This window comes from Alligator mississippiensis, chromosome 15 (assembly GCF_030867095.1).
Source record: "Alligator mississippiensis isolate rAllMis1 chromosome 15, rAllMis1, whole genome shotgun sequence".
Classification (NCBI taxonomy): Eukaryota; Metazoa; Chordata; order Crocodylia; family Alligatoridae; genus Alligator; species Alligator mississippiensis.
The window spans coordinates 30903453-30913843 of NC_081838.1; the positions used below are offsets into that span (position 1 = coordinate 30903453).

Genomic DNA, 10391 nt, shown 5'->3' on the forward strand with positions numbered 1-10391 from the left:
CCACCACCGTGATCCCAGGTTGCACCGCGGTGGCTGTCTCCTAGTTGCCTTTGAGTGTGGCCCCTTGGGGCAGGGAGACCCCAGATCCCCATTATACACTGGGCACAGAGCCCCCAGCTTCCCTTCTTTCCAAGCATACGCTGGGGCACAGACCTTCCTCCCACCCAGTTCAAGTTTCCATGCACTGGGGTGCAAAGAGTGCTGTCCCACAATGCACTGCAACCACCTGCCGCATCCAAGGGACCACGAAATGAGGTGGCAGCCACAAGTGGAAGCAAAACATTTATTTCAACAGACAGAAGCAGCTCTGGGGCTCTGCAGAGGCCACAGGCAGGGGCCACAGGGGGGCACATGCAGCAGACCCCCACGGCCCATAGGCAGGACACAGACACGTGTGGGTGCAAGACCCTGGGACGGGATCGGCGTGACCCCTGAGACATAAAGGAACGCTGTTGTGTTGTTGGACGAGGGGAACCACCCCAGAGCCAGCAGCATCCTAGGCCCTGTTACACCCAGCCCTGATGCCCACCCCAGAGCCAGCTGCATCCGACCTGGGTCCTGCCCCTACCCCAGGGTGCAGGCCCGCAGCAGCACACGCTCAGCATCAAGGGCCATCTCGACTGCCGCCTGGCTCAGCAGGTGGTAGGCTGCCTCCAGTGTCACCTGGGGCTGGGGCACGGACGGGCTGCCCCAGAAGGGCACATAGCTCCAGAGCCGGGCAGCCAGGGACGGTGATGGTGCCATAGCCTCCAGCACCATGCTGGGCTGCACCATCTGTGCCCAGGGGCACCTGATCTGGGCCTGCAGTTCCCGGAGCTCCAGCTTGGCAGCCATAGCCATACGAGTGAGGGAGGCCTCATCCAGCCCGAAGGTGGCTGCGCTGGCCTGGAGGGCTGTAGCCAGGCCATGCCCAGCATCCTCCATGGGGCGCAGGCAGACATGTAGTGCCTGGCGCCAGGCCTCAGCCAGCACCTGGCGCCGCTCCCTGCGCACCAGGCGCCCAATAATGACTGGCAGTGCTGCTCGCTGAAGCCCTGCAGCCTCCTCGGCCAGTGCCTGCCGCAGCCGGCCCAGCTCAAAAGCCTGGGGCTCATGGGAGGACAACAGGAATACGCGGGTCTCAGCTAGGCCTTCCTGCACCAGCTGCTCCCTCAGGCCCACAGAGCCGGTGGGGTCACGTAGGTCCACATCCACCTGTGTCCGGGCCATGATGAGGGCCCGGCCAGCAGCAACGGCTGCCCGGGCCAGGCGGATGAAGGGCTCGCGGTACACGTTGGAGGTCGTGAGCAACAGCAGGTCATAGCGGCTTGGGTCCACGGTGCCTGCATCCGACAGGTCCCACAGGGTGAGGCCGGGAGCACCAGGCAGCGTGTGGATGCCAGGGGCATTGCCGCACAGTGCAGCGATGAGGGAGGTATGGCCTGAGCCGGGCTCACCCACCACGGCCACATCCACGGGCAGCTGGGAGGCATCAGCCAGTGCAGCGCGGAGCAGGCCAGGGGCCTCGGCCAGGCTGCCCCCAGCGCAGACCTCAGTCAGTGCCCGCAGCGTCCGCTCCCGCACAGCTGGCAGCTCCTCCAGCAGGTCCCCAGGGTCAAGCCTGCAGCGGGAGGGAGGCAGGGGCTAGGACCCAGGCATCTGGGTTCCCAGGTCCCACTGCTTTCACCCACCAGAGCCTACTCCTCCATTTGGAGAACCCAGGTGTCCAGGCCCCCAGCCCCCACTGCTCCCCCCTCAGAAAACCCAGGCATTCAGCCCCGGTCACTCACATGGGCAGCTGCAGCACCTCACGCACCAGCGCATCCTCGAGCCAGGCAAAGTCGAAGCGGTCAGGCTCCAGTGTGGACACGGCAGCAATGCCAAGGGGTTTGAGACCAGCCCGGGCCAGTGGCTCTGACACCTGGGCCCGGAGCTGGGGTAGCAGCCGGGCTATGGTGTGGCCGCGCCGCTTGGCTGTGTGCAGCGCCAGGTCAGCACCTGTCCGCACCACCAGGCAAGGCAGCGCCCGCGCCCGCGCCTGCACTGCCCGCACCATCGCCACATCATTGCCACCCGGTGGCCCCGGCAGCACCAGCACCAGGCAGGCAAAGGGTGCCAGGCCCAGCAGCTGCGTTACGTAGGCCTCAGGCACCTCATCGGGCCCCAGCCCAGGCAGGTCCCAGAGCACGGCGCTGGGCAGCGCAGGTGGCACGTGGGGTGTGGGCGGCACCGGAGTGAGTGGTGGTGGCTGGAAGAAGGCATGAGGGTCATGGAGCCGGGGCGGGGAGCCCAGCAGGGCCTGCACCAGGCTGGAGGTGCCGGCGCGGCAGGGGCCCAGCACTGCCACGTGCACCTGCAGCCCCTTGGCCGCCCCCTCCAGCGCCCGCAGCTGCCCCGGTGCCACCGCAGGGTCCTGGGCTGCCAGGAGGGCCTCGGTCTCGGCCAGGAAGGAGCGGGGCAGGACGGGGGGTGCCGTCATGGCAGCAGGGGCGGACACCTGGGTTCTCGGGGCTGAGCTGGAGTGCGGAGTGGGGTGGACGCCTGGGCTCCCTGGAAGGGGGGGCTGGGAGCCGGACGCCTGGGTGGGGGGGGCGGACGCCCGGGGGGGCGGGGGGCCGGGGGCCGGAGGCCTGGGCTCCCTGGAAGGGAGGTGCCTGGGGTGCCCCGGACGCCTGTGTCCTAGGGGCGGCGCTGTCCCCGGTGCTGCCGCCGTCCGTCTCCGCTTCCTTCCGCCGAGAAGCGAAACCTCCGGCACCGCCTCCGCCTCCGCCTCCGCCCGGGCCCATTAGCTGCTCGGGGCCGAGACGCGCAGCCGCGGGGCCGGGACACGGGACACGGCCGCGGGGACACACGGCCTCGGGAGCGGCCCTGGCGAAGGGTGGGCACCGCGAACCCCCCGTCCCCCGTGTCCGTGTGTCCGCCCCCCCACCTCTGCCCCTCCACCCCGGGGCCCCTCTCTCCCTCCCTCTGTCCGGCCCCAGGGGGCCCTCCGAGGCCCCGTCTCCCCATCCACTCCCTCCCTCTATCCGCACGTGGGAACCCAGGCGTCCGAGCCGCTCCCCCACCCGCCCGCATTAGGGGAATCCAAGGGTCCAAGCCCCCCCCAGTATGGGGTATCCAGGCGTCCGCGCCCCCCCACATCCTGATCTAGCCACTAGCCGCGTGTATCTCTCTCCGTCCGTCCGTCCTCCATCCACCCCCACGTCCATCTGTCCGTCCACCGACCCGGCTTCCCGTCGCCTACCCCTGCGTTGCATTCAACCAGCCACTTACCTACACCTCCATCCACCCACCCATCTGTCCGCCCATCCACCCCTCTACCTACCTACCTACCCATCCAGCCGTCCGTCCATCCATCCATCCACCCCCTATATACCTATCTGTCCATTGGTCAATCCATCCTTCTACCAGCCTACTCATGTCTGTCCATCCATCCAACCATCCCCCTCTTTATCCATCCATCTGCCTTTCCATCCATCCATCCATCCATCCCCACAAGTGTCTGTCTGTCCACCTACCTATTTGTCTATCCCTCTATCTGTTCTCCTATTCCATCCAGCCTCCTGTAGATAGACAGAGGGATGGGTGGATGGAAGGATAAGTAGGTAGGTAGGTGGGTAGACAGACAAACAGACGGAGGGAGAGATGATAGAGGAGTGCCAGGATATGTAGGCGTGTAGGTACTAGATAGATAGATAGATAGATAGATAGATAGATAGATAGATAGATAGATAGATAGATAGATAGGGGGAGGAATAAATGGGGATAGAAAGGGGGTGGATGGTTGGGCAGGTGGACAGAGGGATGGCTATGTAGATACATGAAGGGATAAAGGAGAGCATCTAATCTCTCCCTCTGTCCGTCCCTCCATCCACCTTTCTACCTACCCCCCCCACCCAACCATCCTTCTATCCATCTCTCTATCCATCCACCCATCTCTCTGTCCATCCATTCATCCCCCTGCCCCCCCCCCCCGGTGGGTGCTGGGCATTTGCAGGAACTGGCCTGCAGGTAGGGGGGCATCAGGGCCCCAATCCTGGGGGGCTGCTGCCCTGGGGTCCCCTCACCCCCACACTCTCTCCCGCAGCCCCCACCATGGCGCAGCCACCCACTGCAGATGTTGCGGAGCTGGCTGAAGTCTCAGTGCTGGTGCTGGGGGTGCCAGGCTGCGGCAAGACAGCATTGATCAATGCAGCGCGGGGACTGGCACCCACTGACCCCCATGCTGCCCCTCTGGAGGTCCCACCTGCCCCGGGGCCCCCTGAGCTGCACCCCGACCCCACGCAGCCCAGCCTGCTGCTGTGGGAGCGGGCACTGGTGCCGGGTGCCGAGGCCTGGCTGGCTGAGGCCGATGTGGTGGTGGTGGCCAGTGCCGCGCTCTTTGGGCCGCAGGAGGTGGCAGTGGCTGCAGCAGCACGGGAGGCCGGGAAGACCGTGATCTTTGTACGCACCCAGGCGGACCTGGCACTGCACACACTACGGCGCCTGCTGGGTGGTGGGTGTGAGGCCCGTGAGGCTGCACTGGGAGCCTTGCGGCAGGCCTGCACCCACGCCCTGCACAGCCTGGGGGTCCCTGCATCCCCTGCGCTCTTCCTCATCTGCAGCCTCCAGCCCCATGGCCTGGACACGCCGCAGCTGCGTGCCACCTTGCTCGACGAGGCCCAGCACTGCCAGAGGTACCTGGAAGGGCTGTTGAGGGGGGGAGGGGAGTGTCTCTGGGGTGGGGGGGGGCTTCTGCCACAGAGGCAGGGGCCGGGAAGGGGGAACAGCCCCATGTCCCATCATATTCTGTCTCCACCAGACTCCCCCAGTGTCCCACCCTCTCCAGCACCCCAGATCCCCTCATGTCCCACCCTTTTCAGCCCCTGTCCCATCCTATCCAGCCCCCCCCCAATCCCCACAGCTCCCTCCCCTGAGGCCATGCCCCCTCCCCCCACAGGCTGCTGCGCCGGGTGCTGTGTGACTTTGAGGTGATTGGGGTGCGGGAAGCGGCTGAGCTCCAAGAGGCCTTTGAACTGGGTGGGCTGGAAGCTGTGGTGGCATGGCTAGAGCGGGGGCTGGCAGCGCATTGGGCCACGCGGCTGGCCATAGCTGTGGTGGGGCCACCAGGTACCAGCACACAGCCCCTGCTCAATGTGCTGCGCGGCTTGGCTGATGATGACCCCCAGGCCGCCCCTGCTGGCACCCCAGTGCCACAGCCCACGGCCTACCCCTGCCCTGCGCAGCCCGGTGTGGTGCTCTGGGACCTGCCCACGTCCGCACCGGACACCCTTACCACCTACGACATCATCCTCATCCTTGCCACTGCGGCCTTTGGCAACAGCCACATGGAGCTGGGCCGTGTCGCGGGCAAGCATGGCTACTTCATCCGTGCTGCAGAGGTGCTGGAGGAGGAGGAGGCTGCAGCACTGCGCCAGGCGAGCCAGGAGGAGCTGGCGGCCCTGGGGCTGCCAGATGCTCTTGTCTTCGTGCTCAGCACTCGACGGCCAGAGCGCTATGACTTTGCAGCCTTATGGGAGGCACTGGTACGAGCCCTGCCGGAGGAGCAGGCCCGGGCACTGACGCTGGCCTTACCCCCACTAACACCAGCGCTGGTGGAAGCCAAACGCCGGGCACTGCATGCTGAGGCCTGGAAGGTGGCGCTGGCAGCCAGCCTGGCAGCTGCCGTGCCTGTGCCCGGGCTGGCACTGAGCTGCGATGTGCCACTGGTGCTGGATGCCCTGACCACATACCGCCATGCCCTGGGGCTGCATGCCGCTGGGCTGGCGGGGCTGGCGGCACGCAGTGGGACAACATTGTCGGTGCTGCGGGCCGCTGTGCTCAGTGCGCCAGGCCGGGGTCTGAGCCGTGAGCTGGTGCAGGGGCTGCTGGGCCGGGCAGCTGGCGGGGCACTGGGTGGGCTGGCGCTTGAGCTGCTGGTGCACCGCCTGCCCTTCTGTGGTGCACTGGCGGCTGGAGGCCTGACCTTTCGCTGTACCCATGCGCTGCTGGGCCACTGCATCGAGGAGCTGGCTGAGGATGCCCACCGTGTGCTATGCCGGGCCTTCGGGGAGCCCCTGCCCACTGAACCCTGTCCAGGCCAGGGTTAGGCCTAGATTGGGACTCCCTAGAGGGAGAATCCCCCACTACTGACCAGGATTGGCATCCCCTCACTTCACCACCCCCACCTTCCCCAGGATCAGGTCCAGATCGAGACCCCTAGAAAGGAGAGACCTCCATCTACTTCATTCCCCCCTGTGCCCAGGATCAGGTCTGGATTGGGACCCCCTAGATGGGAAAGACCCCAACTTCATTTCCCACTTCCTGTCATGCCCAGGATTGGGTCTGAATCGGGATCTCCTAGAAGGGAGAGACCCCCGCACAACTCCACCCCCTGCCCCAGCCAGAGCCCTCAGGATCCGGCCTGGATTGGGACCCCCTAGAGATGAGAGACCCCCACTCCCTGCCTTATTTCTGCCACTGCCCCCACCTTACCCAGGATCGGGTCTGGATCGGGGCCCCTAGAGGGAGAGACCCCCCCCAACTGCTTCATTGCCCCCCACCCGCCGCCCTCCACCGTGCCCAGGATCGGGTCTGGATCGGGACTTCCCATGATTAATAAAACACATGTTTTAATTGCTCCCCAACTCCGAGTCTTCTTGGTGACGTGGGGTGGGGGGCTAGTAGTTACAGCGGGGGAGGAGCCGGGGGGCTGAGGGCCCGGACGCCTGAGCTCTCTGCCCCCCCAACCTGGGAAGAACCCAGGCGGCGGGGCTGACACAACCTGCTGAGCCGGGCGCTAATTAGGGCAACTGGTGGCCTCCGCCCTTGGGAGCGGCCCCGCACCCCCATCCCAGAGCGCCCCGAGCCGCCGCCGGAGACGCCGCGCAGCCGGTAAGGCGGGGACCCAGGCGTCTGCCCCCCCCCCCCCCGAGAACCCAGGCGTCCGGACCCCAGCCCCCCTGCTCTGACCAACCCCCAGCCCTCACTGCCCCCCCCCCCGAGCTGGGGGGAACCCAGGCGTCCGGGGAGCTCACAGAAGGCCCCCCACAGCACGTGCCTGCTGCTGACACCACCCTGCCCCTTCCCACTCATGGGAAAAAGACCCAGGCATCCAGGGGCCCCAGCTCCACCCCCCAGCGCCTCCCAGCTGCCGAAACCCCAGATGTCCGGGTCCTAGCCCCCCTCCCGCCGGCGGGGCTGGGGGGTTCTGCTGGAGACCACGGCAGCCCCCAGCCCCGTCTTTAGGCTTCAGCGTTAACAGCCAGCCCCGCAATCCCCGGAGCGGCCCCGATCCTGGCTCTGACCGCCCCCCGCTCCTTTCCTCTCCCCACCAGGAGCCGAGCGGGGGACCCGGGATGGCGGCTCCCCTGGGGGCCGCGGTGCTGCTCTCGCTGCTGGCTGCAGGTGAGGGGGGCGGACGCCTGGGTTCTTTGCGGGGCTCGGAGCAGGGGCCGGGAGCCCGGACAACTGGGCTGTCTGGGAGGGCAGTGAGGCCTAGGGGTGAGAGCCGGGTGCCAGGCCCCGACGCCTGGGTCCCGTCGCTGTCCCCGCAGGCCGGGCGCTGCGCTGCTACCAGTGCGTGGGCATGTTTCAGGAGTGCGTCCAGGCCGAGCAGCGCTGCGGGGCGCGCGACCGCGCCTGCTTCTCCTCCTCCATCCGCCTCTTCAGTACGGGGTGCTGGGGGGTGGGAGAGGGGCTGGGAGCGGTGGGGGAGTATCCAGGGGGATCGGGGCTGTGGGTCTCCTGGGGGCTTGGGTGTGGGTTTTAAGGGGTCACTGGGAGGTGGGGGGTTCTGGGGGGTCCTGGAGAGCGGAGGGGTCTCCAGGGGCCTGGAGGTCCAGGGGTTGGGGGGGCTCACTGGGGAATGGGGGGCGGTTCCTGGCGGGTGGGAGAGGGGCTGGGGGACTCCTGGAGAGGGGGGCTGGGGATGAGGGGTCTTCAGGGGGGATAAGGGGTCCCCGGGAGGTGGGGGAAGGGCTGGAGGTCGGGGGGGGACTTACCCCCCACAACCTTGTTGCCTTGCAGACACCAAGGAGAACCAGAGCGGGGTGGTGATGCTGCCTGGTGAGCTGGGGGGCGGGGGGCAGCTCCCATCCGGGGCCCGATGCGGGCTGGCTACAGGTCGGGGGGTAGAGGGGGGCTTAACCTCTGATGTGCCAGAGACCCAGAGGGGACTGGAGTTTGTGAAGAATCAGGGGGGTGGGGGGACGGGGATGAGGGGCCCTGATCCTGGCTGGGGGTCCTGATCCAGACTGGCTGGGGGTAGAGGGTCCCAATCCTGGCTGGTGGGGAGGGCAGCCCTGATCCAGACTGGATCCTGGCTCAGATCCTGGCTGGGAGGGGTCTTGATCCTGGCCAGTGAAGCAGGGGGGTCCTGATCCTGGAGGTCCCAGTTTTAACCCCCAGTGCACTGCAGGCCTGGAGCAGGCTGAGTACGTGCTGAAGGGCTGCTCGGGCGAGAACGCGGAGAACCGCACAGCCAAGGTGTACGTGGGCGGCGAGCGTGAGGTCCATGACACTTACTTCTGTGCCAGCGACCTCTGCAATGGGCCCTTCACTGGAGGTACTGGCCCCTGGGCCCTGGGGTGGGGAGGCCTGAGCCCTGGGCAACTCATTGCACTCAGGAGGGCAGGGGGGGCAGGACCCCTCCCCCCACCTAACCGGGTCCTGCCCCCACCCCAGTGCCATCAGCGAGCGCCCCACAGCCCAACGGCATGGCTTGTTACAGCTGCTTCGACCGCGGCACCGGGGACTGTGCTCCCGGCAATGCGACCCCCGTGCCCTGCGCTGGCGACATGACGCAGTGCATGGACTTCACTGGTAACAGCCCCGCCCCCAGCCAGGGGCATCCCACAGCCCTGTTACATCCAGCCCCAATGCTCCCCCAGAGCCAGCTGCATCCCAGGCCTGTGCTACCCACCCTGCTGCCCACCCAAGAGCCAGCTGCATCCCCGGGTGTGATACCCATCCCAGCTCCCCTGCCCAGAGCCAGCCACATCTCAGGCCTGTGATTCCAGCCCTGAGGTCCACCCCAGAGCCAACCACATCCCAGGTCCTGTGATACCAACCCCGATGCCTGCCCAAAAGCCAGCTGCAGCCCGGGCCTACGGTACCGGCCCTGACACCCACCCCAGCTGCATCCCAGCCCTGTCTCATAGCCCCGTCCCACAGTGACGGATGGTGCCTGGCACCTGACCTACCGCACCTGCGCGCTGGAGACACTCTGCCGCCAACAGTACCAGCTGCCCCAGCTCCATGGCCGCCTGGACATCAGCTGCTGCTCCACCCCCCTCTGCAACGATGGACGCCCAGGTCTGCGCAGCCTCTGCAGCCACTTCTCCCAGCAAGGTAACCCCCACCCCGTGCCCCTCAATCCTGACCTGCAGCCTCCCGCCCCTTGTGCCCCACACTCCTGACCCACAGGCCCTTCACTCCGGACCTACAGCCACGGTGCGCATCTCCCACCTGCAGGCACCAGACGGCAGCCGGAGAACGGGCTGCACTGCGCCAGCTGCTGCGAGACCGGCCATGGTGAGTGCGGCACCGGGAACTGGAGCCAGGTCGCATGTCGCGGGGCACAGGCCATGTGCGTCAACGTGACAGGTGAGGGCCGGGGTCCAGACTGGCCCCTCCCACCCAGGGGTCCGGCCCCACCCTCCAGTGGGAGGGGCCCTTCTTGTCTTAACCTCGCTCACTTGCCGGCCCACCCAGGGACGCCTGTGTTGCAGGTCTCTCTCTGCTGGGGGTGGGGTTTCTTGTGGCTCCTCCCAGGCTTGGGCGGGGTCTCTCACAGGATCCGCCCCCTCTCCGACTCCTCCCCCCAGAGGCCGGGAGGACGCTGGTTCGAGGCTGCTCCCTGGAACGTCTGTGCCACGAGCGGCCGCGGGGGCTGGGGCTGAGCCGTGGTGCCGCCGTCCGGTGTTGCGAGGGGGCCCTGTGCAATGGGGGAGAGGATCCCGGCGCCGGGCCCTCCTCGCTGCTGCTCCTGTTGCCGCCCCTGCTGGGCCTGATCCGCCTGCTGTGAAAGGTCCCGCCACATTGCAGTAACACAGACATCTCACCCCACCTGGACCCCTCAGCTCCAAGGGGTGGAAATAAACGTTGGGGGAAGCCGCTGGGCTCGGACTGGTTTTTGCGGGCCGGACGCCTGTGTTCCCCGGGTGGGCATCGCAGGGAAGTGAGCGGAGAACCTAGGCATCCAGGCCGCCGTCCCTCCAGTGGCCGCCAGGGGGCAGGGTTGCGACGTGCGGGCCCCGGGGTGCCCCCCGCCCACGGCCAGGACGCTTGGGTTCCCCCCTGTCGCGCCAGGACACCTGGAAGGGACACCTGGGTCCCCGCCGGGGGGGGGGTAGAACAGGTCGGGAGCGAGGGCGCGGCAGCCGAATTAGCACGGACGTTTGGGTTTGGGGGGGGGCACGGGGACCGCGGGG

General features: G+C 67.3%; 3 protein-coding genes across 9 annotated transcripts; 2 read left to right on the forward strand and 1 right to left on the reverse strand.

Annotated features, from left to right (window-relative positions):
• Window positions 1-269: 269 nt before the first annotated feature.
• On the reverse strand, window positions 270-2471 carry LOC109283767 (uncharacterized). The gene is made up of 2 exons (XM_019490152.2): window positions 1770-2471; window positions 270-1600 (listed from the first exon to the last, which is right to left on the reverse strand). Exons 1-2 carry the CDS (start codon window positions 2456-2458, stop codon window positions 565-567), a joined length of 1725 nt encoding a protein of 574 aa, XP_019345697.2. The 5' UTR covers window positions 2459-2471; the 3' UTR covers window positions 270-564.
• On the forward strand, window positions 2471-6598 carry LOC102576385 (interferon-inducible GTPase 5). Its single transcript, XM_014604425.3, has 3 exons — window positions 2471-2857; window positions 4067-4655; window positions 4919-6598. Exons 2-3 carry the CDS (start codon window positions 4075-4077, stop codon window positions 6066-6068), a joined length of 1731 nt encoding a protein of 576 aa, XP_014459911.2. The 5' UTR covers window positions 2471-2857; window positions 4067-4074; the 3' UTR covers window positions 6069-6598.
• Window positions 6599-6741: 143 nt separating this feature from the next.
• Window positions 6742-10074, forward strand: LOC106739392 (urokinase plasminogen activator surface receptor). 7 transcript variants are annotated; one of them, XM_059719121.1, is made up of 9 exons: window positions 6742-6852; window positions 7296-7365; window positions 7515-7628; window positions 7987-8025; window positions 8378-8524; window positions 8644-8781; window positions 9133-9309; window positions 9385-9564; window positions 9786-10074. In XM_059719121.1, the coding sequence occupies exons 2-9, from the start codon at window positions 7317-7319 to the stop codon at window positions 9983-9985; spliced, it is 1044 nt and encodes a 347-aa protein (XP_059575104.1). In that variant the 5' UTR covers window positions 6742-6852; window positions 7296-7316; the 3' UTR covers window positions 9986-10074. The 7 variants fall into 7 exon arrangements, with proteins under 7 accessions (XP_059575104.1, XP_059575106.1, XP_059575107.1 ...); XM_059719123.1 differs by lacking the exon at window positions 6742-6852 and having other exon boundaries at window positions 6937-7365; window positions 9385-9492; XM_059719125.1 differs by lacking the exon at window positions 6742-6852 and having other exon boundaries at window positions 6938-7365; window positions 9407-9492; window positions 9786-9933.
• Window positions 10075-10391: the final 317 nt, after the last annotated feature.

Bases quoted from the DNA above. Each gene is read 5' to 3' on its own strand.
- LOC109283767 (XM_019490152.2), bottom strand. From the start codon at position 2,458: ATGACGGCACCCCCCGTCCTGCCCCGCTCCTTCCTGGCCGAGACCGAG. The intron at 1,601-1,769 runs GTGAGTGACCGG...CTCCCGCTGCAG, and splicing joins GAGGTGCTGCAGCTGCCCAT to GCTTGACCCTGGGGACCTGC.
- LOC102576385 (XM_014604425.3), top strand. From the start codon at position 4,075: ATGGCGCAGCCACCCACTGCAGATGTTGCGGAGCTGGCTGAAGTCTCA. The intron at 4,656-4,918 runs GTACCTGGAAGG...CTCCCCCCACAG, and splicing joins GAGGCCCAGCACTGCCAGAG to GCTGCTGCGCCGGGTGCTGT.
- LOC106739392 (XM_059719121.1), top strand. From the start codon at position 7,317: ATGGCGGCTCCCCTGGGGGCCGCGGTGCTGCTCTCGCTGCTGGCTGCA. The intron at 8,782-9,132 runs GTAACAGCCCCG...CCCGTCCCACAG, and splicing joins GCAGTGCATGGACTTCACTG to TGACGGATGGTGCCTGGCAC. The intron at 9,310-9,384 runs GTAACCCCCACC...CCTGACCCACAG, and splicing joins CAGCCACTTCTCCCAGCAAG to GCCCTTCACTCCGGACCTAC.